Here is an 18,195-nt window from a genome sequence, read left to right on the forward strand (position 1 = left end):
AAATAATTATTACTTTTAAACAAACAGAAGGTGTATTTCTGCAGAATTTATTTTGGATGTTACATATTTACAAATTTAACACTTTATTATTAATATATATATATAGCAATTTAAGAAAATCTGGGACAAAAACGAAAGAAATTACTTAAGTACAGGACTTAAAAAATGTATTGCAAATTGCTGTAAAAAATATAAAGAAGTCCTTCAAAGATATGTTTTAGAAACAAATCACGTATGTACCTTATTGTGGGCATTTTTACAATACAAAAAAAGGGAAACCCTGACAAAATGGTGATAATATCAAAACAAGAACGAGTTGGTGGTTCAAAATAGTAAATGGCAGTAATTATATTTGTATCCACTACTTCTGCTTAACAGTTATCATGCATTTCATACAATAATTACGTTAGGAATGTAATAAGGAAAAATATTTATCTGCTACAACGAATAATGTGTTATATATTTTAGTACAGCTTAGATCACGTAATCAACATTTGTTATTGAAATTTCATTAGTTCTAGTTAAAAATTTCTACTTGTAAACTTATGACATCCATTTGAAAAAATTTGAAAATCTACCTCTACCTAATTCCACTGATAAACAACGAAAACATGTACTACTCCTCGCGATAATTGTCTACAAACAAAGTACGAACATATACCATGTAGGATTATTTATGATTAGTTAAATTTATTGACCAATAGAGAGATAGTTCTATAGAAAAAGTTTTGCTGAATAAATTCATTAATAAAACACACAACATATAGTTAATAAGTTCTGTTCTGCATAATTACATCGACTATAAATTGCCAAAAGAAAAACGCTTTCCAATTTGAATGTTTTGGAAAGTGTTTTGTGGATTTGCTTTCAGTTTTCTCTACCAATGCTAATATATAGCTTTACTATTATTATCAGTGGTCTTTAAAAATATAATATTTACCTAAAGTACCTTACTCACAGATGTGCATAGCAAAAAATTGGTCATGAAGATAGAAAACGAAGCCGATAGTAATCGGTAGGATATTGTAATGGAGACTAACATCATATTTCATGTCATTTTGAATTTCAGAATTATACTTTGGAATTTACAAAGATCTCAACCCATAGTTTTGTTTGTAAAGCTAATTATACTTATGGTTAGTTAGATTAACTTAAAGATTAGTTAAGTATTTTATCTGTTGAGAAATTAATCAAATTTACGATCCTAAAGGAAATTTATATTCTCTTAGAAGACGCCATTATAATGTTTGTACTTGAAGAACAATGAGAAATAGTATTCCTACGGTTTAGGCGTGAAAATTTTACTGGGGGTTGACCTATCATGACCATAGTGAATTTTCTTTTGAGGTATTTAATTTACCAACTTATTCAAACATTATAAGAATAAGTGGGAAACTTAGAAATGCTAATATACTTTTTGTATCTATCAGAAGCCAATTTTATTAATGGGTAATATTTTCACACTTTTGTTATTTCATAAGAGAATTAGAAGTTAATTATTCTTTGTACACAGGTGGTTTAGGATACGGAACTGATTTATATGTTTATAAATTCCTAAAAATATGTACCAGTTTCATATTCGAAACCGTCTGCCCATACATAAATCATAAATAACTTAAAATTTTGAAGCCTGATACAACAAACGCCAAAAGTACTTGTTTTTTAAATATTTCATTTTTATAATCATATTTATGGTATTTATAGGAAAGAAGCATAAATTTAATAACGAATTGTATGGACAAAATCTGTCATTAATGGGACTTGTTAATATAATTATTTTTTATATATGTATCTCTGTGGATCAAAGGTAGCTGCAATTATTTAGTCTTATCCATAGGTTTTGTTTTCATCAATTAATCGATAAATAAAATGTTTTTCCACTGACTTTAAGTTCACACAGTATTTTAGGTAGATATTTTACTTATCTAATAAAACACAAACAATTATTAAATTGCAATCACGTGTACATCAACTCACACGTTTATCATTTCCTACATTTTGGACGCTATTGTCCCTAGCTAAGCCTATTCCGTAACTAAACCTATGCTATTAGTCATCTCGATTATTTTTAGCAAGTATGACGACGTAGATAATTCGCCAATTATTATTGTCAGCACAGCCTTAAGAGTGGTAACACCCCACGGTATATCATAGTGAGTATTTTTTCCAGGCATCGTCAAAAAAATTCTTTTTTTTTTTTTTAACTCGACCAAAACATACCGAAAAATGATTTTCGACAAAAAAATAAAGCACAACAAGAGTACGTAACTGCTTAAAAACAATGCTATAGGTAATACAGTAATTAATTATTTTATAATTACAAGTATCTACAGAAGATAGACAATCCAGTATTATAACATCGTAATAAAACTTTGTATAAACTAATAGTTACATTTTTTAACGAATGTTTTCTACTACTCTACCATTTGTAAATTGCAGAGAACATTATCTTCTACTTACACAGTAGAAAAAATGACGACCAAATTGATAGCATTGGAAAAAAAACACCTTATCGCCATTGAAAATGGCACGTCATATACCAATAAGTTATTTACTTACTTTATCACCAATATGTCTATTAATAACCATTTAAAATCCAAAGATGCAAAAGTTTTTAAAACGACTCTAAACCATAAGATGAAAACATTTTATTTCCATTGATTTTATTCACATCTTTGTATTCTTTTTAGGTAATAATCACATACGATTAACTACAGCAATAAATTTATACGATTCACATGAAAAGTTAAACATTCTTTGTGGAGTAACTGTTAAAATTCTTTACAAATATACGAACAATTAGATATCTACTAACAAGTATATCGTATTTTTAAGTCATCGATAGTATTTATTATGCTCCAATTAATTTTCAAATCATGATTCGTCAAACCATTAAAACTGAATTATTAATAAATTGGATTAGTACATTATCATGTTAAACACTATTTCTTGATTAAATTGATTTCTTTTTGTTTACATATTAGAAGTAAGTAGGTATTTGTAAAAGAAAACAAAACAAAACTAGCCGATTTTTTTTAAGAGTTCATCTTTTTCGTGTTTTGCTGCTTTAGGGAATACATATAGCAAAAATTGATTATTCTATGTATATATGTACGAAATCATCAGAAATAGTTTTATCTACTGGTATGTGTATTTTATATATACAAAAAAAATCATTGGAATTTCTGGATTATACAGTTGTAAACCGTCTTGTACGTCATTAGATTTTTTCTCTATTTTTTTCTGATTAATTCACACTGCAATCGCATATTTACATATTATACAGATATATTATAACTGATTATTATTCTATAATACACCTAATACATACTTTTAATAAGAATGTACAGTTACTATCGTATAGTTATAATACGTCATCATTATATTAAATAATATAAATATGAACATTACTGCAAAAGTTTCAAAAATACGTTGAAATTGACATTTTTCTAACTAAATAAATATTTCTTCAGTGCAACTTTAACAATTGCAGTTACATTTCTTCATCAGTAAACTACAACTTTTCTATGAGTTTTGTTTTCTAAATGCTACAATTGAAATGATAGCATAATCAAATTATATGCATTGTGCTTTCGGTATAGTGATTAGTATCAGCTTATTTGTTATGTTTTAAGTCAATTGTTAAAACGAAAAACCTCAAAAATGCAGAAGGTAGTTTAAAATTATAATTTAATGTTTAAATTTCCTTTTAGAAGAAAACGCCTTAATACTCTTATCAAAAACCTTACTAATTTTAAACTGTAATAGTGTTTATACAAATCCGCTATAAAACATATGAAGGTGTAAGAAAATTTTGCAATTTCGTAAATGAGTGCGTTTTGAATGGCTCTTGCAAGAAAAAGCTGACTTTTGTTTAGTTTAATGTGCACACTCACTAGAATTAGTTTTTTTTTATCAAAGTTGTGTTTACAACTACGAGTGTCTGTTCAATAAGTAACAGAATAGTAACAAGTGCAAGTGTAATGGTGTTTTATTAGGTCCAATTGGTTCATTTCAATTATTGTACTCCATCACATTCGGTTTCACGTAGATTAACAACTACGATTATAATAATTGTTGAAAAATATTTTGTTCAAAGTTATCAGTGCTAAATTTTATTGTTCATTTTTTTTGTGCAGAAAACGTGTTCATTAAACGTTTTTCTTATCAATTTTAGTGCACTTGCTAAAGTCGGGCCACCCAGAACTAATCTACATAAAAATATATTTATAATATACTTATGTACTTATGTATGTACATATTTTTTAATGGTAGAGTGGAAATTCTTCCAAATTCGTTCTTTTTCTACTCAAAATTGAAAGTCTGTTGACCTTAATTTAAGTAAGAAATAAACGTTTTGTCATATTCAAGACTCATTGAAATATGGACTATCTATGAGACAACCTGTTAGATTTTTCATTTTTCCAATTTAAGATAATACGCAGTGGACTTTCATGATTTTTGCAAACATATGAAGTAGAAGTAGCAATTACTTCTTTGCATTAATAAAAAAAAATACCAAATTCAAGTTGGTATTTAGAAATGCATACTTTTTTTAATGATAGTATTGCTTTTTATTATTTTTTTTTTTGACAAACACGATGTTTTAAAAGTGTTTCTAGCAGATCTCTCATATACCTAATACCTCTTACAACTTTGCGTCACTTTTTATAATCTGTAACCATTAAGTTAAACATGTTTAACAAAGTCTCAAATTCAGGTAAACCATAAACAATAAATTGTTTATTTATTTCACACCTCAATTTGAGACTAATAATTGACCCAAAATTACGTTATTTATTTGTTCAATCAATACTGATGAGATGTCTTGTTTAATCAAGAATTGGGTACTCGTTATATATGTAAAATTAATAAGCGAAAATCTCAATTTTCACTAATGTAAGTATATGAAAGACAACAAGTACAGTATTTATCACCGAATGCTATAAGTAATTATTTACTGAAATTTACAGTGCTTAATACGTTCTGTCATCAACACCACCGTGCATGTAAGTGTCAGATGGTTCGGGTTGAACAGCTTCTTGCCGGAAAGGATTAGTGTTGGGTACATTACCGGTAAACGGATTGCCTGACTGTACTATTGGGGGACTATAGGGTGGAGGAGGGGGTGACATGGGATCAACTGATCCGTAGTTAATGTTTTTACCACTTAACTGACGTTGAAGAAGTCCATTACTTTGCATCTATGTAAAAGTAATAAATAATTAATACTCTAAAGGTATTTCTTTCAATACGTATGCAACAATTATGTAGATTCTAAAAGCGTAATATTAACAATTTACTTACACTGGACGATGTTTTAATTTCTCCTTTAAATGCCGCATCATACGGATTCCAATTTTTATCTTTATCTAAATCTGCCCATGGCTGTAGCTCTCCCGAGGCAAAGAAACCATAAAATGTTATCCCGATGTAGTGAACTATTGCAGCAACGATGAAAACAATTTTCCATTGTTTAGACGCCTGAAATAGAAACATTTCTATTTCGGAAACTGAGATATCCAGTCTTATAAGTGGAATACGTATAATGCATCTCTTTTTACAAATATCTGTAACGACTTAATTTTTTGTTTACGAAATTTCTAAATGGTTTATGAATTCTGCTACCCGAATTTTAAAAATTAAATATATTAAAAATTTTGGATAAACAACCCCGACTAGAATTTTGAGGGGGGTTCAGGTAGGGTCTCTAAATGGGTAGCCACATTACCTCTTGTGGGCCCCATGAGGTTGCCCCTTTGCCGCATTTGCGCATCATCAGGAATGCCCCATGTGGCCCCCGCGGGCAAAAATTATTAATACCGAAGGTATTTTCAAGCGGATTTGTCTTATCAAGCCCCCATAAGGTAGATTTAGCTAATTGTAAGTTTATAAATGTGATAGGTTTGCCCATTAAGACCTGTATGAAAAACCCATAAGGCAATCTTCATTTTAGTATCACCACTTCCTTTGGTGGGATTTTCATGAGGAATCTACAGGGAAATCCCAATATCGGCATGCCCTTCATTAGCCACATCAGGTCCGCACGCTACATGGGGTATGCTCCCTATAAATTCTAGTCGGGAATCAGGGATACAAACGAAGAAACAAGATAACGAAAGACAATAGAAGAACCACAATCAATAGTGAATATACAATGTAATGGAAAGTAAAACGTGAGGAACGAATAGATGACAAAATTAGTGGAAATACTAAAGAAAGAAGAAAGAGAGAAATGGAACCCCTTAGAAGAAAAATTTATATTTGGCAATGGATGGAAAGCTAACAGGTATTGGATGAAACATAAATAATCGGTAACATAAAAGGGAACATTCATTTTATCCGAGGTAATGCTCTTTGTTAAATCCTTTTGCGTCTTGTGGAGGACTAAAATTTCTTTAATGTTTGGAAGAAGAAAAATGGTAAATGGTCATAAACTTTTGTACCAGTTTAATGCACTTCGTTATGGTATAATTTTGTTTAACGGAGCTGTTGAAATTTATAAGTCCAATTTACGACAGTAGCAGCTTTAGCATCATGATTCGTGCTTGATTAACGCCAGAAAGTTAGACTGACTGCGTTTAGTAGCAACAAATCACCGAACCCCGTGATATTCATTTCCATGCTGCTGCGCGGGCGACGCGTCTTCCCTCCTGCAATACATCATCGCTGCCTCCCTCTTTTTGTTGTTCTACACGGTTGATTCTGATCATATTCGCCAAAATGAACTGTCTACATGCATCTTTGTGGCGATAGCCGGACCGGATATTACAAAATTGTTCAGTCTTCCTTGAATTCTCCCAACCCAAACATTGCACTTTCCATCCTATTTTTAAATTCATTTCGACTGACAGTCAATTTAGAAAAACAAACATGCAAACCATTTTAATAAATTTTGACCTAGACTTTATCGATTATACCTAAATGATTGGTATTAGCATCTAGCAAGGAGGAGTTAGATATAGCTTTAAATAAAATGGAAGCGGTATTGACGAAACAGTACTGTATGAAAATAAATAAAAGTAAATAGGGAAAGGGCGAATATAAAGATAGGAGACGAAAAATTACAAGAACTGGCCGATTTTAGGTATTTAGGAAGTCAGAGAAGTCAGGACGGAAGGAGTAGTAGGGATATAGCGCAGGGTCGAGTCCACTTCAATAAAAAGAACTCGCCTCTATGCTCGCGAATGGTTAATGTAGAAATTCGAAAAAGGTTGTTAAAGGTATATGTTTGGAGCACGGCGTTATACAGGTGCGAAACATGGACAGTGGGCGCGACGGAAAAGAAAAGGTTAGAAGCGTTCGAAATGTGGTGTTACAGGCGAATGATGAGGTTACCGTGGATAGAGAAGGTTAGAAATGAGGCGATATTGAAAAGAGTAGGAGAATAGAGGACTCTATGGAAGTCAATAAAGAATAGCCGAGATGGGTTGGTAGGACACCTTCTCAGGCATGAAGGTCTAATCAGAGGCATATTAGAGGCAGAAAGGGAAGTTAGGAGGGGTAGAGGTAGGCCTAGATTAGATTACTATTCGCAAATAGTTAAGGATGTGGGTTGTTCTAGTTTTAGGGAAATGCGAAGATTAGCTCAGGATAGGAAAGAGTGGAGGTGCGTGTCCAACCAGTCAGTCTTAGGGTGGACGACCTTATGATGATGACCTATATGAAATCGTCCTACTTACTCCTGGACCGGTATTTTCCTTGATCGTTGTAACAATGTACGGACACACAGATCCTGCGAGTGTTCCTATCCCGTTGGAGAGTCCCATCAGAATACTGGCGTACTTGGGAGCGATATCTAAATGATTGACGTTGAACCCTGAAATGGCAAAACCGCTAAAGGCCACTCCCATACTTAAGGCGATAACGGCAGCAGATGCCGTTTTGGCATAAGCAACTACGAGAAAGAACGTCGCTTCCATGAAAAAGCCTCCACAATTGAAAAGCTTTCTCACTTGCGTTGTGGTGAGTATTTCCTTTTTTCTTAAATGATCTGCCAATATACCACCTGTGGGCACAATTATCGTCATCAAAAGATGGGGAAGAGCTCCAAGAAATGCATTCTGAAAATAAGAAATTTTTCATCAGGCAGGTGCTTTATATATGATAGTCAGAGAGCTGGTCATGAGATTTTAACTCACTTAGAATTTGGACAAACTTTTCGGTAACATGCTTGGATAACAAGGGGTTACATTTATAAGAAGGCTGATAGCCCACTAGAAACAAAGGGTAGAAAGAAAGGACGAAAGTGTTCTGTTTTAAATTTTAGATGATATTGGAAACTCATGTCCAACTCCTCGAACGAGTTTCATGAAGCAAACATTTACGCGAATGGTTTGTACCCTACGTAAGGATTGCTGTTTTTGATAAAACTTTAATGTAAATACAAACATTACAAAATTATTAAAAACAAATATACATTCCTTTTGCGTTTTAGAAAATACTACAAACGGCGCAGTAAACGCCATCTATAGTACGATGCTACATTTTAGGATTACGTATGCTCCAACAAGGTCCACTTGTGTGGATATCTACTTGCTGAAAACGAATCCCGGCGTAGCCAACCTCAACGTGATAGACACGTTAGCTTAATCGAATAAAATAATTCGAAGTGGTCTGTATTCTGTCGAAATCGCGATCCGCGTCTGGCAATTTCGACAGAATACAGACCACTTCGAATTATTTTATTTTATACATTCCTTTTCTTAATAATCATTGAAATGTACTTCCACTAATAAATATGGACATTATTTACCTCTTCCAAATCCATGTCAAACACCTCCTTCATGTATTTCGGTTGAAACAAAACCAAAAGGTAGAAATTGTATGATCTACAAAAGTTGGCAACGAAAATGGCATAAACCGGTAATGATGTGAAAAACGCTTTCCATGGGGTATTGTAGATTGAAGGTATTGTATGTGAGTCAGCTGCATTTCCTAACGAATTCTCTATATACAGTAGTTCCCTAGCTTCAATGGTCGGATGTTTGCATGGTCGTTCGAACACAAGCCAGAGCCAATTCAAATACCATATCATACCCAAACAACCGTAGAAATAAAATGGAGATTGCCATCCTAATCTTTTAATTAATTCACCAGATAAAGGCATCGCAAACATTACGCCAGCGTAAGTTCCGCAGAATGCCAAAGTTGCTAAACGAGATCGTTCAAGAGGAGGGGCCCAATACCTCCATATACCATGACATGCTGGATATGTAACACCCTGTTGACGTACAAGAAAAACATTCTAAAGAAGATTGAAAAGGAAGAAGATAAAAGGAATATTGTTTAATATATATTATTAACTTGATTTCAAAATGCGTTAGATGATTGCGATTGTTGCTTTTTATTTAAGGATGATTGGGAGGTATGTCAAAATGCTACGAGACAAATAAAAATTTGGAAGAACGTTCCTCATTCAATTCTAAAACTCCTGTAAAAATTACAAATGGATTTACTAAACCGTTAAAAAGTTATTGAAATTTTAAAAAATTGTAATTTTACACGTCATTTTATGGAGATTCGTTAACCGAACAGATTAAATTTATTTTTATTAACNGTCCAACCAGTCAGTCTTAGGGTGGACGACCTTATGATGATGACCTATATGAAATCGTCCTACTTACTCCTGGACCGGTATTTTCCTTGATCGTTGTAACAATGTACGGACACACAGATCCTGCGAGTGTTCCTATCCCGTTGGAGAGTCCCATCAGAATACTGGCGTACTTGGGAGCGATATCTAAATGATTGACGTTGAACCCTGAAATGGCAAAACCGCTAAAGGCCACTCCCATACTTAAGGCGATAACGGCAGCAGATGCCGTTTTGGCATAAGCAACTACGAGAAAGAACGTCGCTTCCATGAAAAAGCCTCCACAATTGAAAAGCTTTCTCACTTGCGTTGTGGTGAGTATTTCCTTTTTTCTTAAATGATCTGCCAATATACCACCTGTGGGCACAATTATCGTCATCAAAAGATGGGGAAGAGCTCCAAGAAATGCATTCTGAAAATAAGAAATTTTTCATCAGGCAGGTGCTTTATATATGATAGTCAGAGAGCTGGTCATGAGATTTTAACTCACTTAGAATTTGGACAAACTTTTCGGTAACATGCTTGGATAACAAGGGGTTACATTTATAAGAAGGCTGATAGCCCACTAGAAACAAAGGGTAGAAAGAAAGGACGAAAGTGTTCTGTTTTAAATTTTAGATGATATTGGAAACTCATGTCCAACTCCTCGAACGAGTTTCATGAAGCAAACATTTACGCGAATGGTTTGTACCCTACGTAAGGATTGCTGTTTTTGATAAAACTTTAATGTAAATACAAACATTACAAAATTATTAAAAACAAATATACATTCCTTTTGCGTTTTAGAAAATACTACAAACGGCGCAGTAAACGCCATCTATAGTACGATGCTACATTTTAGGATTACGTATGCTCCAACAAGGTCCACTTGTGTGGATATCTACTTGCTGAAAACGAATCCCGGCGTAGCCAACCTCAACGTGATAGACACGTTAGCTTAATCGAATAAAATAATTCGAAGTGGTCTGTATTCTGTCGAAATCGCGATCCGCGTCTGGCAATTTCGACAGAATACAGACCACTTCGAATTATTTTATTTTATACATTCCTTTTCTTAATAATCATTGAAATGTACTTCCACTAATAAATATGGACATTATTTACCTCTTCCAAATCCATGTCAAACACCTCCTTCATGTATTTCGGTTGAAACAAAACCAAAAGGTAGAAATTGTATGATCTACAAAAGTTGGCAACGAAAATGGCATAAACCGGTAATGATGTGAAAAACGCTTTCCATGGGGTATTGTAGATTGAAGGTATTGTATGTGAGTCAGCTGCATTTCCTAACGAATTCTCTATATACAGTAGTTCCCTAGCTTCAATGGTCGGATGTTTGCATGGTCGTTCGAACACAAGCCAGAGCCAATTCAAATACCATATCATACCCAAACAACCGTAGAAATAAAATGGAGATTGCCATCCTAATCTTTTAATTAATTCACCAGATAAAGGCATCGCAAACATTACGCCAGCGTAAGTTCCGCAGAATGCCAAAGTTGCTAAACGAGATCGTTCAAGAGGAGGGGCCCAATACCTCCATATACCATGACATGCTGGATATGTAACACCCTGTTGACGTACAAGAAAAACATTCTAAAGAAGATTGAAAAGGAAGAAGATAAAAGGAATATTGTTTAATATATATTATTAACTTGATTTCAAAATGCGTTAGATGATTGCGATTGTTGCTTTTTATTTAAGGATGATTGGGAGGTATGTCAAAATGCTACGAGACAAATAAAAATTTGGAAGAACGTTCCTCATTCAATTCTAAAACTCCTGTAAAAATTACAAATGGATTTACTAAACCGTTAAAAAGTTATTGAAATTTTAAAAAATTGTAATTTTACATGTCATTTTATGGAAATTCGTTAACCGAACAGATTTAATTTATTTTTATTCACAGAAAAAAAGCTACCAGAAATTTCAAACTTTTATAATAAGTAACTTGAACTCTGGAGAATCACTTTAGCGGAAGGTTATTCAAATTCACTAAATGGTTATCGAGGAAAACATGAAAAATTAGCTGAAAATCTCGTTTTTACTTAATAATATAATGATAATATTTATAATTGTCTGAAATAAATGCAATTTTAAAGTTTCAATTATAATTTAAACATATTAAAAAGTTTTACGCTCATTATTAATAAAGATTGAAACCAAATATTTTTTTGTTTCGAAGTTGAAATCAAGGTCAGTTAAAAATTTTCCATATTATTCATTATTTCTTGGTCAAATTCCAAATTATCTCTCAAACCGGATACTTTTTTTAGTATAGAAACTAATTATTTACCTCATGCTGCATAACCTAATTAATCACGAATTTCTAATTTTATGTACTTTTGTCTCCGATTGTACCTCCCAAACATCCTTAAGGTATACTCAAATCAAAGCGGAAACACGGAAACGGTAACAGGGATGGGAACGCGGAAGTGGTAACTTGAAAATGAGCAGCAAGAGTAATTTTGTTATCCTGCACCAACGTGGCGGGAAAACGAGTATTACAGAGATATTTAATATAAGATAATTAACTATATTCAAAATGGACGAATATTCGTTAGACGAGGATGATACCAATTTTCTTGGTGTCAATCTTATTTCCTTTTTCTTATATTTTCATATTCTGGGAGCAACAGATCATAAATAATTTTCTATTTTTTTTCGGTTAATTTCCAGTGTCGGACATTCTGGCATGCAAAGATGATAAATCCATTAATAAACTAGACGGGACTAACGCGGTAAGCGCGAAAAAGCAATGAATCCAAAACATGTCGCCGCCAAGGCGCGTTTCGGAGCGCGGTATATACCGCGTTAGTTTGCTCTGTCTCATATCCCGCCGTTGAGTTTCGCCCAGCATTGATCCCACTTCCGCTCCTGGGTTAAAATGCTGATCTGGGTCTATCTTTATTGCGTTCTCTTTTATATTTATTTTGATGCAATAATTATCACATTTAGCTTACCTCAACAAGTCCCTGCATAACTCTAAGCATTAGCGCAACATGAGTTGTACTGAATGACATTGCTCCTGGAAGAAACAAATGAATTATAGAGGAACTGACGATTGCCATTCCAAAGAGCTTATTTGCTGGGTATTTTGTCGCAAGAAATCCTCCAGGAATTTGGGTAATAAAATAGCCCCAAAATATGGAAGAATCTAAAGCTGATGTTTCTGCAGGTGACCATTTCGATGTTATATTTTTCTGTAAAAAATGGTGGGGTGTGTAATTCTGATCATAATATATCAGCCAGAAGTAATACATATAACTCCCAACTATAAATACTAGACCACCAGGAAGCCACATTTGACTATCCTCGCTGTAACTACGTGAAAAAATACTGTTTTGCGTTAGCAGTGAGGACGAACTTTAGGTACGGATGACATCTATAGTCCTCAAGGATGCAAGATTCGATTACTTAAAAGGTCATCATATTTCGTCCATCACTTACGATACTGCCCATATGGTATCGTCATGTGAACACTAAACCCGCCTTCTACCCGGACGCTTTTCGACACGAAATTTAGAATAGGACTGTGATCCTTGTAGTTTACTATCTATGCTCCCAATGCTCAAAAAAAAATTAAACGGGAAATTTATAATCAATTTTTCTATACTGAAAATAACTGACGTGAAAACAATTGTAGAAATTAACAGTTTTACAACAAGCGATTGACAGTAAGAAATAGTAATTAAGTTTGGAAAATAAATTAGTCTAAAATCTCCTTAGCCAAAACCAAAGGATAAAGCGTTTTCTTCATTTCATTCGTCAAATGGGAGGAGCCTAAAAAACATGGCGCTGATGAAGGAAATTTTGTCTCAGTGCCAATAGCGAATGTATAAATGTAATTAGTATTGATATAGTATGTGTTGAAGTTTTCAAAAATAAGTCAGAAGCAGGATTTATGATCGAACTAAACCAGGACAGAAAGGGGTTTAAAATGGCTTAAGAAAAACTTGAAGTAGGTGTGTTTCGTAAATAAAATTGGTCACAAAATCAACGTTTCCATAGAAAATCAGTCACACGAAATGGTGACGTAATTTGGTGCATATTGACTGATAACGATTGGCGTTAGTTTGACGGATTGTCGTCTGCAGTCCTTTTGTCATTCGCCCTCTTCCGGAAACGGATGAACTCCACGCTTAAAAGGGCGCCTTCAATTCTAGACTGCTCGGGGCCGCTTTTACTACTATGCTTCTCTTATTCGAAAAACCTTTCGTTCGATTCAGAAATTTTTTGTTTTCTTTAAGCTCTAACCCTTTTCACATTAATTACAATCTGCACGCATTGTTAAAGATATCGATCTTTACTCATTTGTTTAACAATTCAAATATAGTAAGATTGGATGTACGTTTTCTTTTTTTAATTCTCAAACTACTAGATATGCCTTATATTCAAAGGCTTTTATTTTCAACATTTTCGAATTTAAAAATAGAAAAAGAAGTGAGAAATAAGAATTGATTGATTGATTTAAAAAACCCTAAAGATGCGCCATGGATTAAAATATTAATTTGAGGAACCTCATGTTACTTTAAAATTTTAGTTATAATGGGGCAATTTTGAATACCAATATTATTAACTTCTGAATTTCTTTTAAATATAGCCGCCAAAGTAGATCAAATTTAAAAATGAAGATAATAAGGAATATCATTGTTTATAAAAAATTATTGTCCTGATAATTACCGAAGACTGTCGGTTGTGACGTTAGGCGCTGCTGTTTCACTTCTTTGTACAAACAATACAATACTTTTAATATTTATTATTATTATTAATGATAAAAGGTAGTTACTAAACTAAATAATGCTGATTTAATTGATGCTGTATCTATAACAAATTGTTTGTGTTGACTTTAATACTTATGATTAACTGTATGTTTTAAATCGTAACAGTGTAAACGTCTGCTAAATACTTTAATTTAAAAAATTTTCCGTCTAAGAGAGTAGAGGGCGAAACCATTGAGTTTCGACATTTATGTAGGTTCAAGGCAAGTCAATTTAAGTTTATAAGCAGAATAATGAACCGTATTGTAACTATTCATTAGTAAATAGCTTTTTGCATAAATTTCGAGTTTTTAGAAGAATTTAATCGATTCTGAAAATCTCTAAATTGTTCGTTCAATAAATGCCAGATACATTTATAGTGAAAAGCGGGTCGTTAAAGTGTAGAGTAAAGCGATTCGGGGTTTACATTTTGAAGGCCTCCATTTTGGCACTCATGCTCAGTAGTACCAAGGTACGTCATAATGGTAGGTAATGTCTCTTATTAGGAATTTCTATTAATTGAACTAACGAAGTAACAAAACGTAAACGACTCCACAGCGTTAGACGTAAAGCGTCGACATTATTCAATTATCGACTATTTATCGTTTATGTGTTTATTTGTATTTATCTACTCCTAATCTTGTAAGACCCTAGCAACCTTCGACCGCTGATCCCCATCGATCATCAGATAAATTTTATTTTTCTTGTAATCGATCCCACGTATTTACACGACCCCAACAGTATTTCCAATACTAAAAACATATTTCTTACCTCTCCGGCTTTAACCAAGCCCATATTCGTCCTCATTCCAAACATTATCATAAATCCAAGACAAGCTAAAAGTGCAACAGTAACTCTTTTGGTGAGACATGGACATTCTGGTCTGATATATTTGTCTATGTGTCGAAGGGGAGGACGTTCTGGCTCCGGTATACTTTCAGGGCTACTTAGATCGTCTGCGGGTTTGTCCACACTGTCCGATTGTTTTTGTAAACCAAACTCTTCATACTTTGTATCCCTGAAAAAAAAAGAAGGAGCAAGTAGAATTATTTCACCAGATGCATTTGCTTATTTAGTTATCTCATGAAAATAGCTATCGATATTTTAATGGATAATGTTTTAATAGTAAACGTATTAGCTTTAGAAGTAATAACCCCACAAAGTGTTTTTCAATTTTCTTTTATAATGCACTGCTGTTATTATTTCTCTCTTGCAAGTCGTTAGGTAATGGCAAAGAAAGTGGGCGGGAGGGTTCAGACACTTCTCAATTTTAGGAAGAGTAACGTCGTAGAAATACAAAATAAAGATCTTTATCTGTCAATAAGTATATGTACGTTTCACGGAGAAAGTCCAAGAAAACGTCGCTGAATCATTAACATACTGTGTTATGTAACTTGCTATTTTTTTAAATTTTGATTTAATTTGTTTTGTTTTCCAAAAACAATTGAACTGTAACTGTAATACAGGTAATGTTAAAAATCTCAGATAAATTCCTGCTTTTTCTGTAACTATTTTCAAATCCTCCATAACTAGAAAGTGAAAATTTAAATTATTTCTTAATTTTTAATTAGAATGTGTCGAAGTCATTAACAATAATCATCATCACAAGTTCATCAGTCGTAAAACTGGTTGGACGCGCAAATCATGTTTTTCCTATCCTAAGCTTACCTTCCCATCTTCCTAAAGCTACAACATCCCACATCCTTAAATATTTGTGAACAGTAATCTAATCTAACTCTACCTCTACTCATCTTAACTCCTGTTTCTACCTCTAATATGTCTCTCACAGACCTTCATGCCTGGGAAGTTGTTCTACCAACCTATCTCGCCTATATCTTATTGACTTCCATAGAGTCTTCTTTTCTCCTATTCTTTCTTATAGGTACTTCCCCTTTTTTAACCTTCTCTATCCACGGTATCTTCATCATTCGCATGTAACACCACATTCTAAACTTTTCTCAAAAATAACTTTGAAATTTCTAAGTTAACCGTTCGCGGGCGTAGAAGTGACTTCTTCCTGTTAAGGACGACTCAATCCTGCAATATTCTCCGTTTTATACCTCTAATGCTCTTTCCATCCTAACTTATCTGGCTTCCTAGATACCTAAAATCAGCCACTTCGTCTAATTTTTCGTCTCCTATCTTTATATTCATTCTTTCCTTACTTTTTATTATCTTGCATATCAGTATTATTGTTTTACTTTTATTTGTTTTCATACTATTACATTAATTTCATACAATTAACAAAGGAAATACGATATTTCTCTCTGTATATTTCAGAACCGTTTAGTTTTTGAAAGAGTTTACGTAATACAGCTTAAAAGCAGAAAGTGAAGTCATAAAACATTGTGAATGAGGGTATGGATGGCTTTCAAGCGAATCCATTAGGGGTGGCGAAGAAAAGAACAAAACGTCGGCTTTGATCGAAACTACTGTACATTAATAACCATATCGTGACAATTTGACGAACGTAGCACAAATGCAGCCCCCACGTTCCCGATAAAGTCTCCAGCTTTATCCACCCCACGCGGAGGGACCACGGACTGTCCCTAATACGCATCCTGTTCTGCTCTAATGACTATAATCAGATTTAAAACAAACTGAATCAATTCTTTCCATTTACGTGATTCGTACGATAACAATAACGATTCGTTCATAAAAAAAAGTACATTCGGGCTTTGAAATTCGTGATTTGAATAGACTATATAACTTCAAAGGCAGCTCGTGATAATATACTGCAAACACAAAGGAGACTATGCCAAAAAAATACACTGAATAACGAAAAGAAAGCAATTTGAATTGCTCCTTGCATTGAATTTTAAAGGACCAAACTAGAAAGAAAATTGCAATAATGCCTTAAGAACTGATATATGTATATAAGGAACCGACAAAAACACACACACACACACATATTAACATCCATTAAATCGGTTCCCTTTAAGTAGGGGGTGTACAAATATCAACATCCTCTTGGTAACGCTAAGAGGTGTAAACCATGAATTCATAAAACTAAATTAAATATTTACAAAACATTAATCAGATAAGTCAGGATGGAAGGAGTAGTAGGGATACAAAGCAGAGGATAGCGCAGGGTCGTGTCGCGAAAAAGGAAATGCGAAGTTTAGCTCAGGATAGGAAAGAGTGGAGGTACATGTCCAACCAGTCTTAGAACTGACGACCTTATGATGATGAAAACATTAACACTCAGTCGAGAAAAATTGTGGAAAACTTTTTTTTAACATTATAAGGAAATTAACGATGAGAAGTACAGATTCTTACTTAAAATTTTTCTAATGTGAAACAAAAGGGATAAACCACCCTTTGACCCCATAGGTGTTTATAAATCAAATTAGTTAATTCAGCACTAGGTACTTATTTCTTTAGCATTATAGCCATGGTAGGTAGATAATTTATTGTATAATTTTTACTTTTATAGGGTCCTGAATCATCGAAAGCAAACATGTAACTCTCACGTGTCTGTCTGTGTGGTTGTCACAACCGATTTTATTAGAAAGGAACCACAACTACCTCACGTAGAAATGCTGATCCTTTTCAAATTCTATACCTATATCGTTCAAAAGAGTTTGTTATAACGATTGGAAAAATATTTATTTTATTTATTTTCCATATTAGTGAACAAAATGTTTTAAAAAAATTTACTTGAAGTTTCAGTTTCATTTTCATGCACAAACACTACTCAAAAAGATATTTTTATGTAACAAACTAAAGAAATTTATGTTTTGAAATTTGTATAGTTTATATTCCCTAGACAAAAATTTTCGGTCTCTCTCCAGTCTCTCACAGTCTCTATATGCGAGACTCGAACGATAAAATTATTAA

General features: G+C 33.3%; 1 protein-coding gene across 1 annotated transcript in view; it reads right to left on the reverse strand.

Annotated features, from left to right (window-relative positions):
* Positions 1-46: 46 nt before the first annotated feature.
* Positions 47-18,195, reverse strand: part of LOC108736691 (vesicular glutamate transporter 1) — a 48,418-nt gene continuing 30,269 nt past the window's right edge. The window contains exons 3-8 of the mRNA XM_018469217.1: positions 15,127-15,373; positions 12,559-12,798; positions 10,700-11,167; positions 9,627-10,007; positions 5,308-5,484; positions 47-5,204 (exon numbers count right to left, since the gene is read on the reverse strand). Of these exons, the coding sequence (XP_018324719.1) occupies positions 4,977-5,204; positions 5,308-5,484; positions 9,627-10,007; positions 10,700-11,167; positions 12,559-12,798; positions 15,127-15,373 (1,741 nt within the window). The 3' untranslated portion in view covers positions 47-4,976. The remainder of the gene's footprint in view (positions 5,205-5,307; positions 5,485-9,626; positions 10,008-10,699; positions 11,168-12,558; positions 12,799-15,126; positions 15,374-18,195) is intronic.

Source organism: Agrilus planipennis, unplaced genomic scaffold (assembly GCF_000699045.2).
Source record: "Agrilus planipennis isolate EAB-ADULT unplaced genomic scaffold, Apla_2.0 scaffold12, whole genome shotgun sequence".
In the NCBI taxonomy this organism is placed as follows: Eukaryota; Metazoa; Arthropoda; class Insecta; order Coleoptera; family Buprestidae; genus Agrilus; species Agrilus planipennis.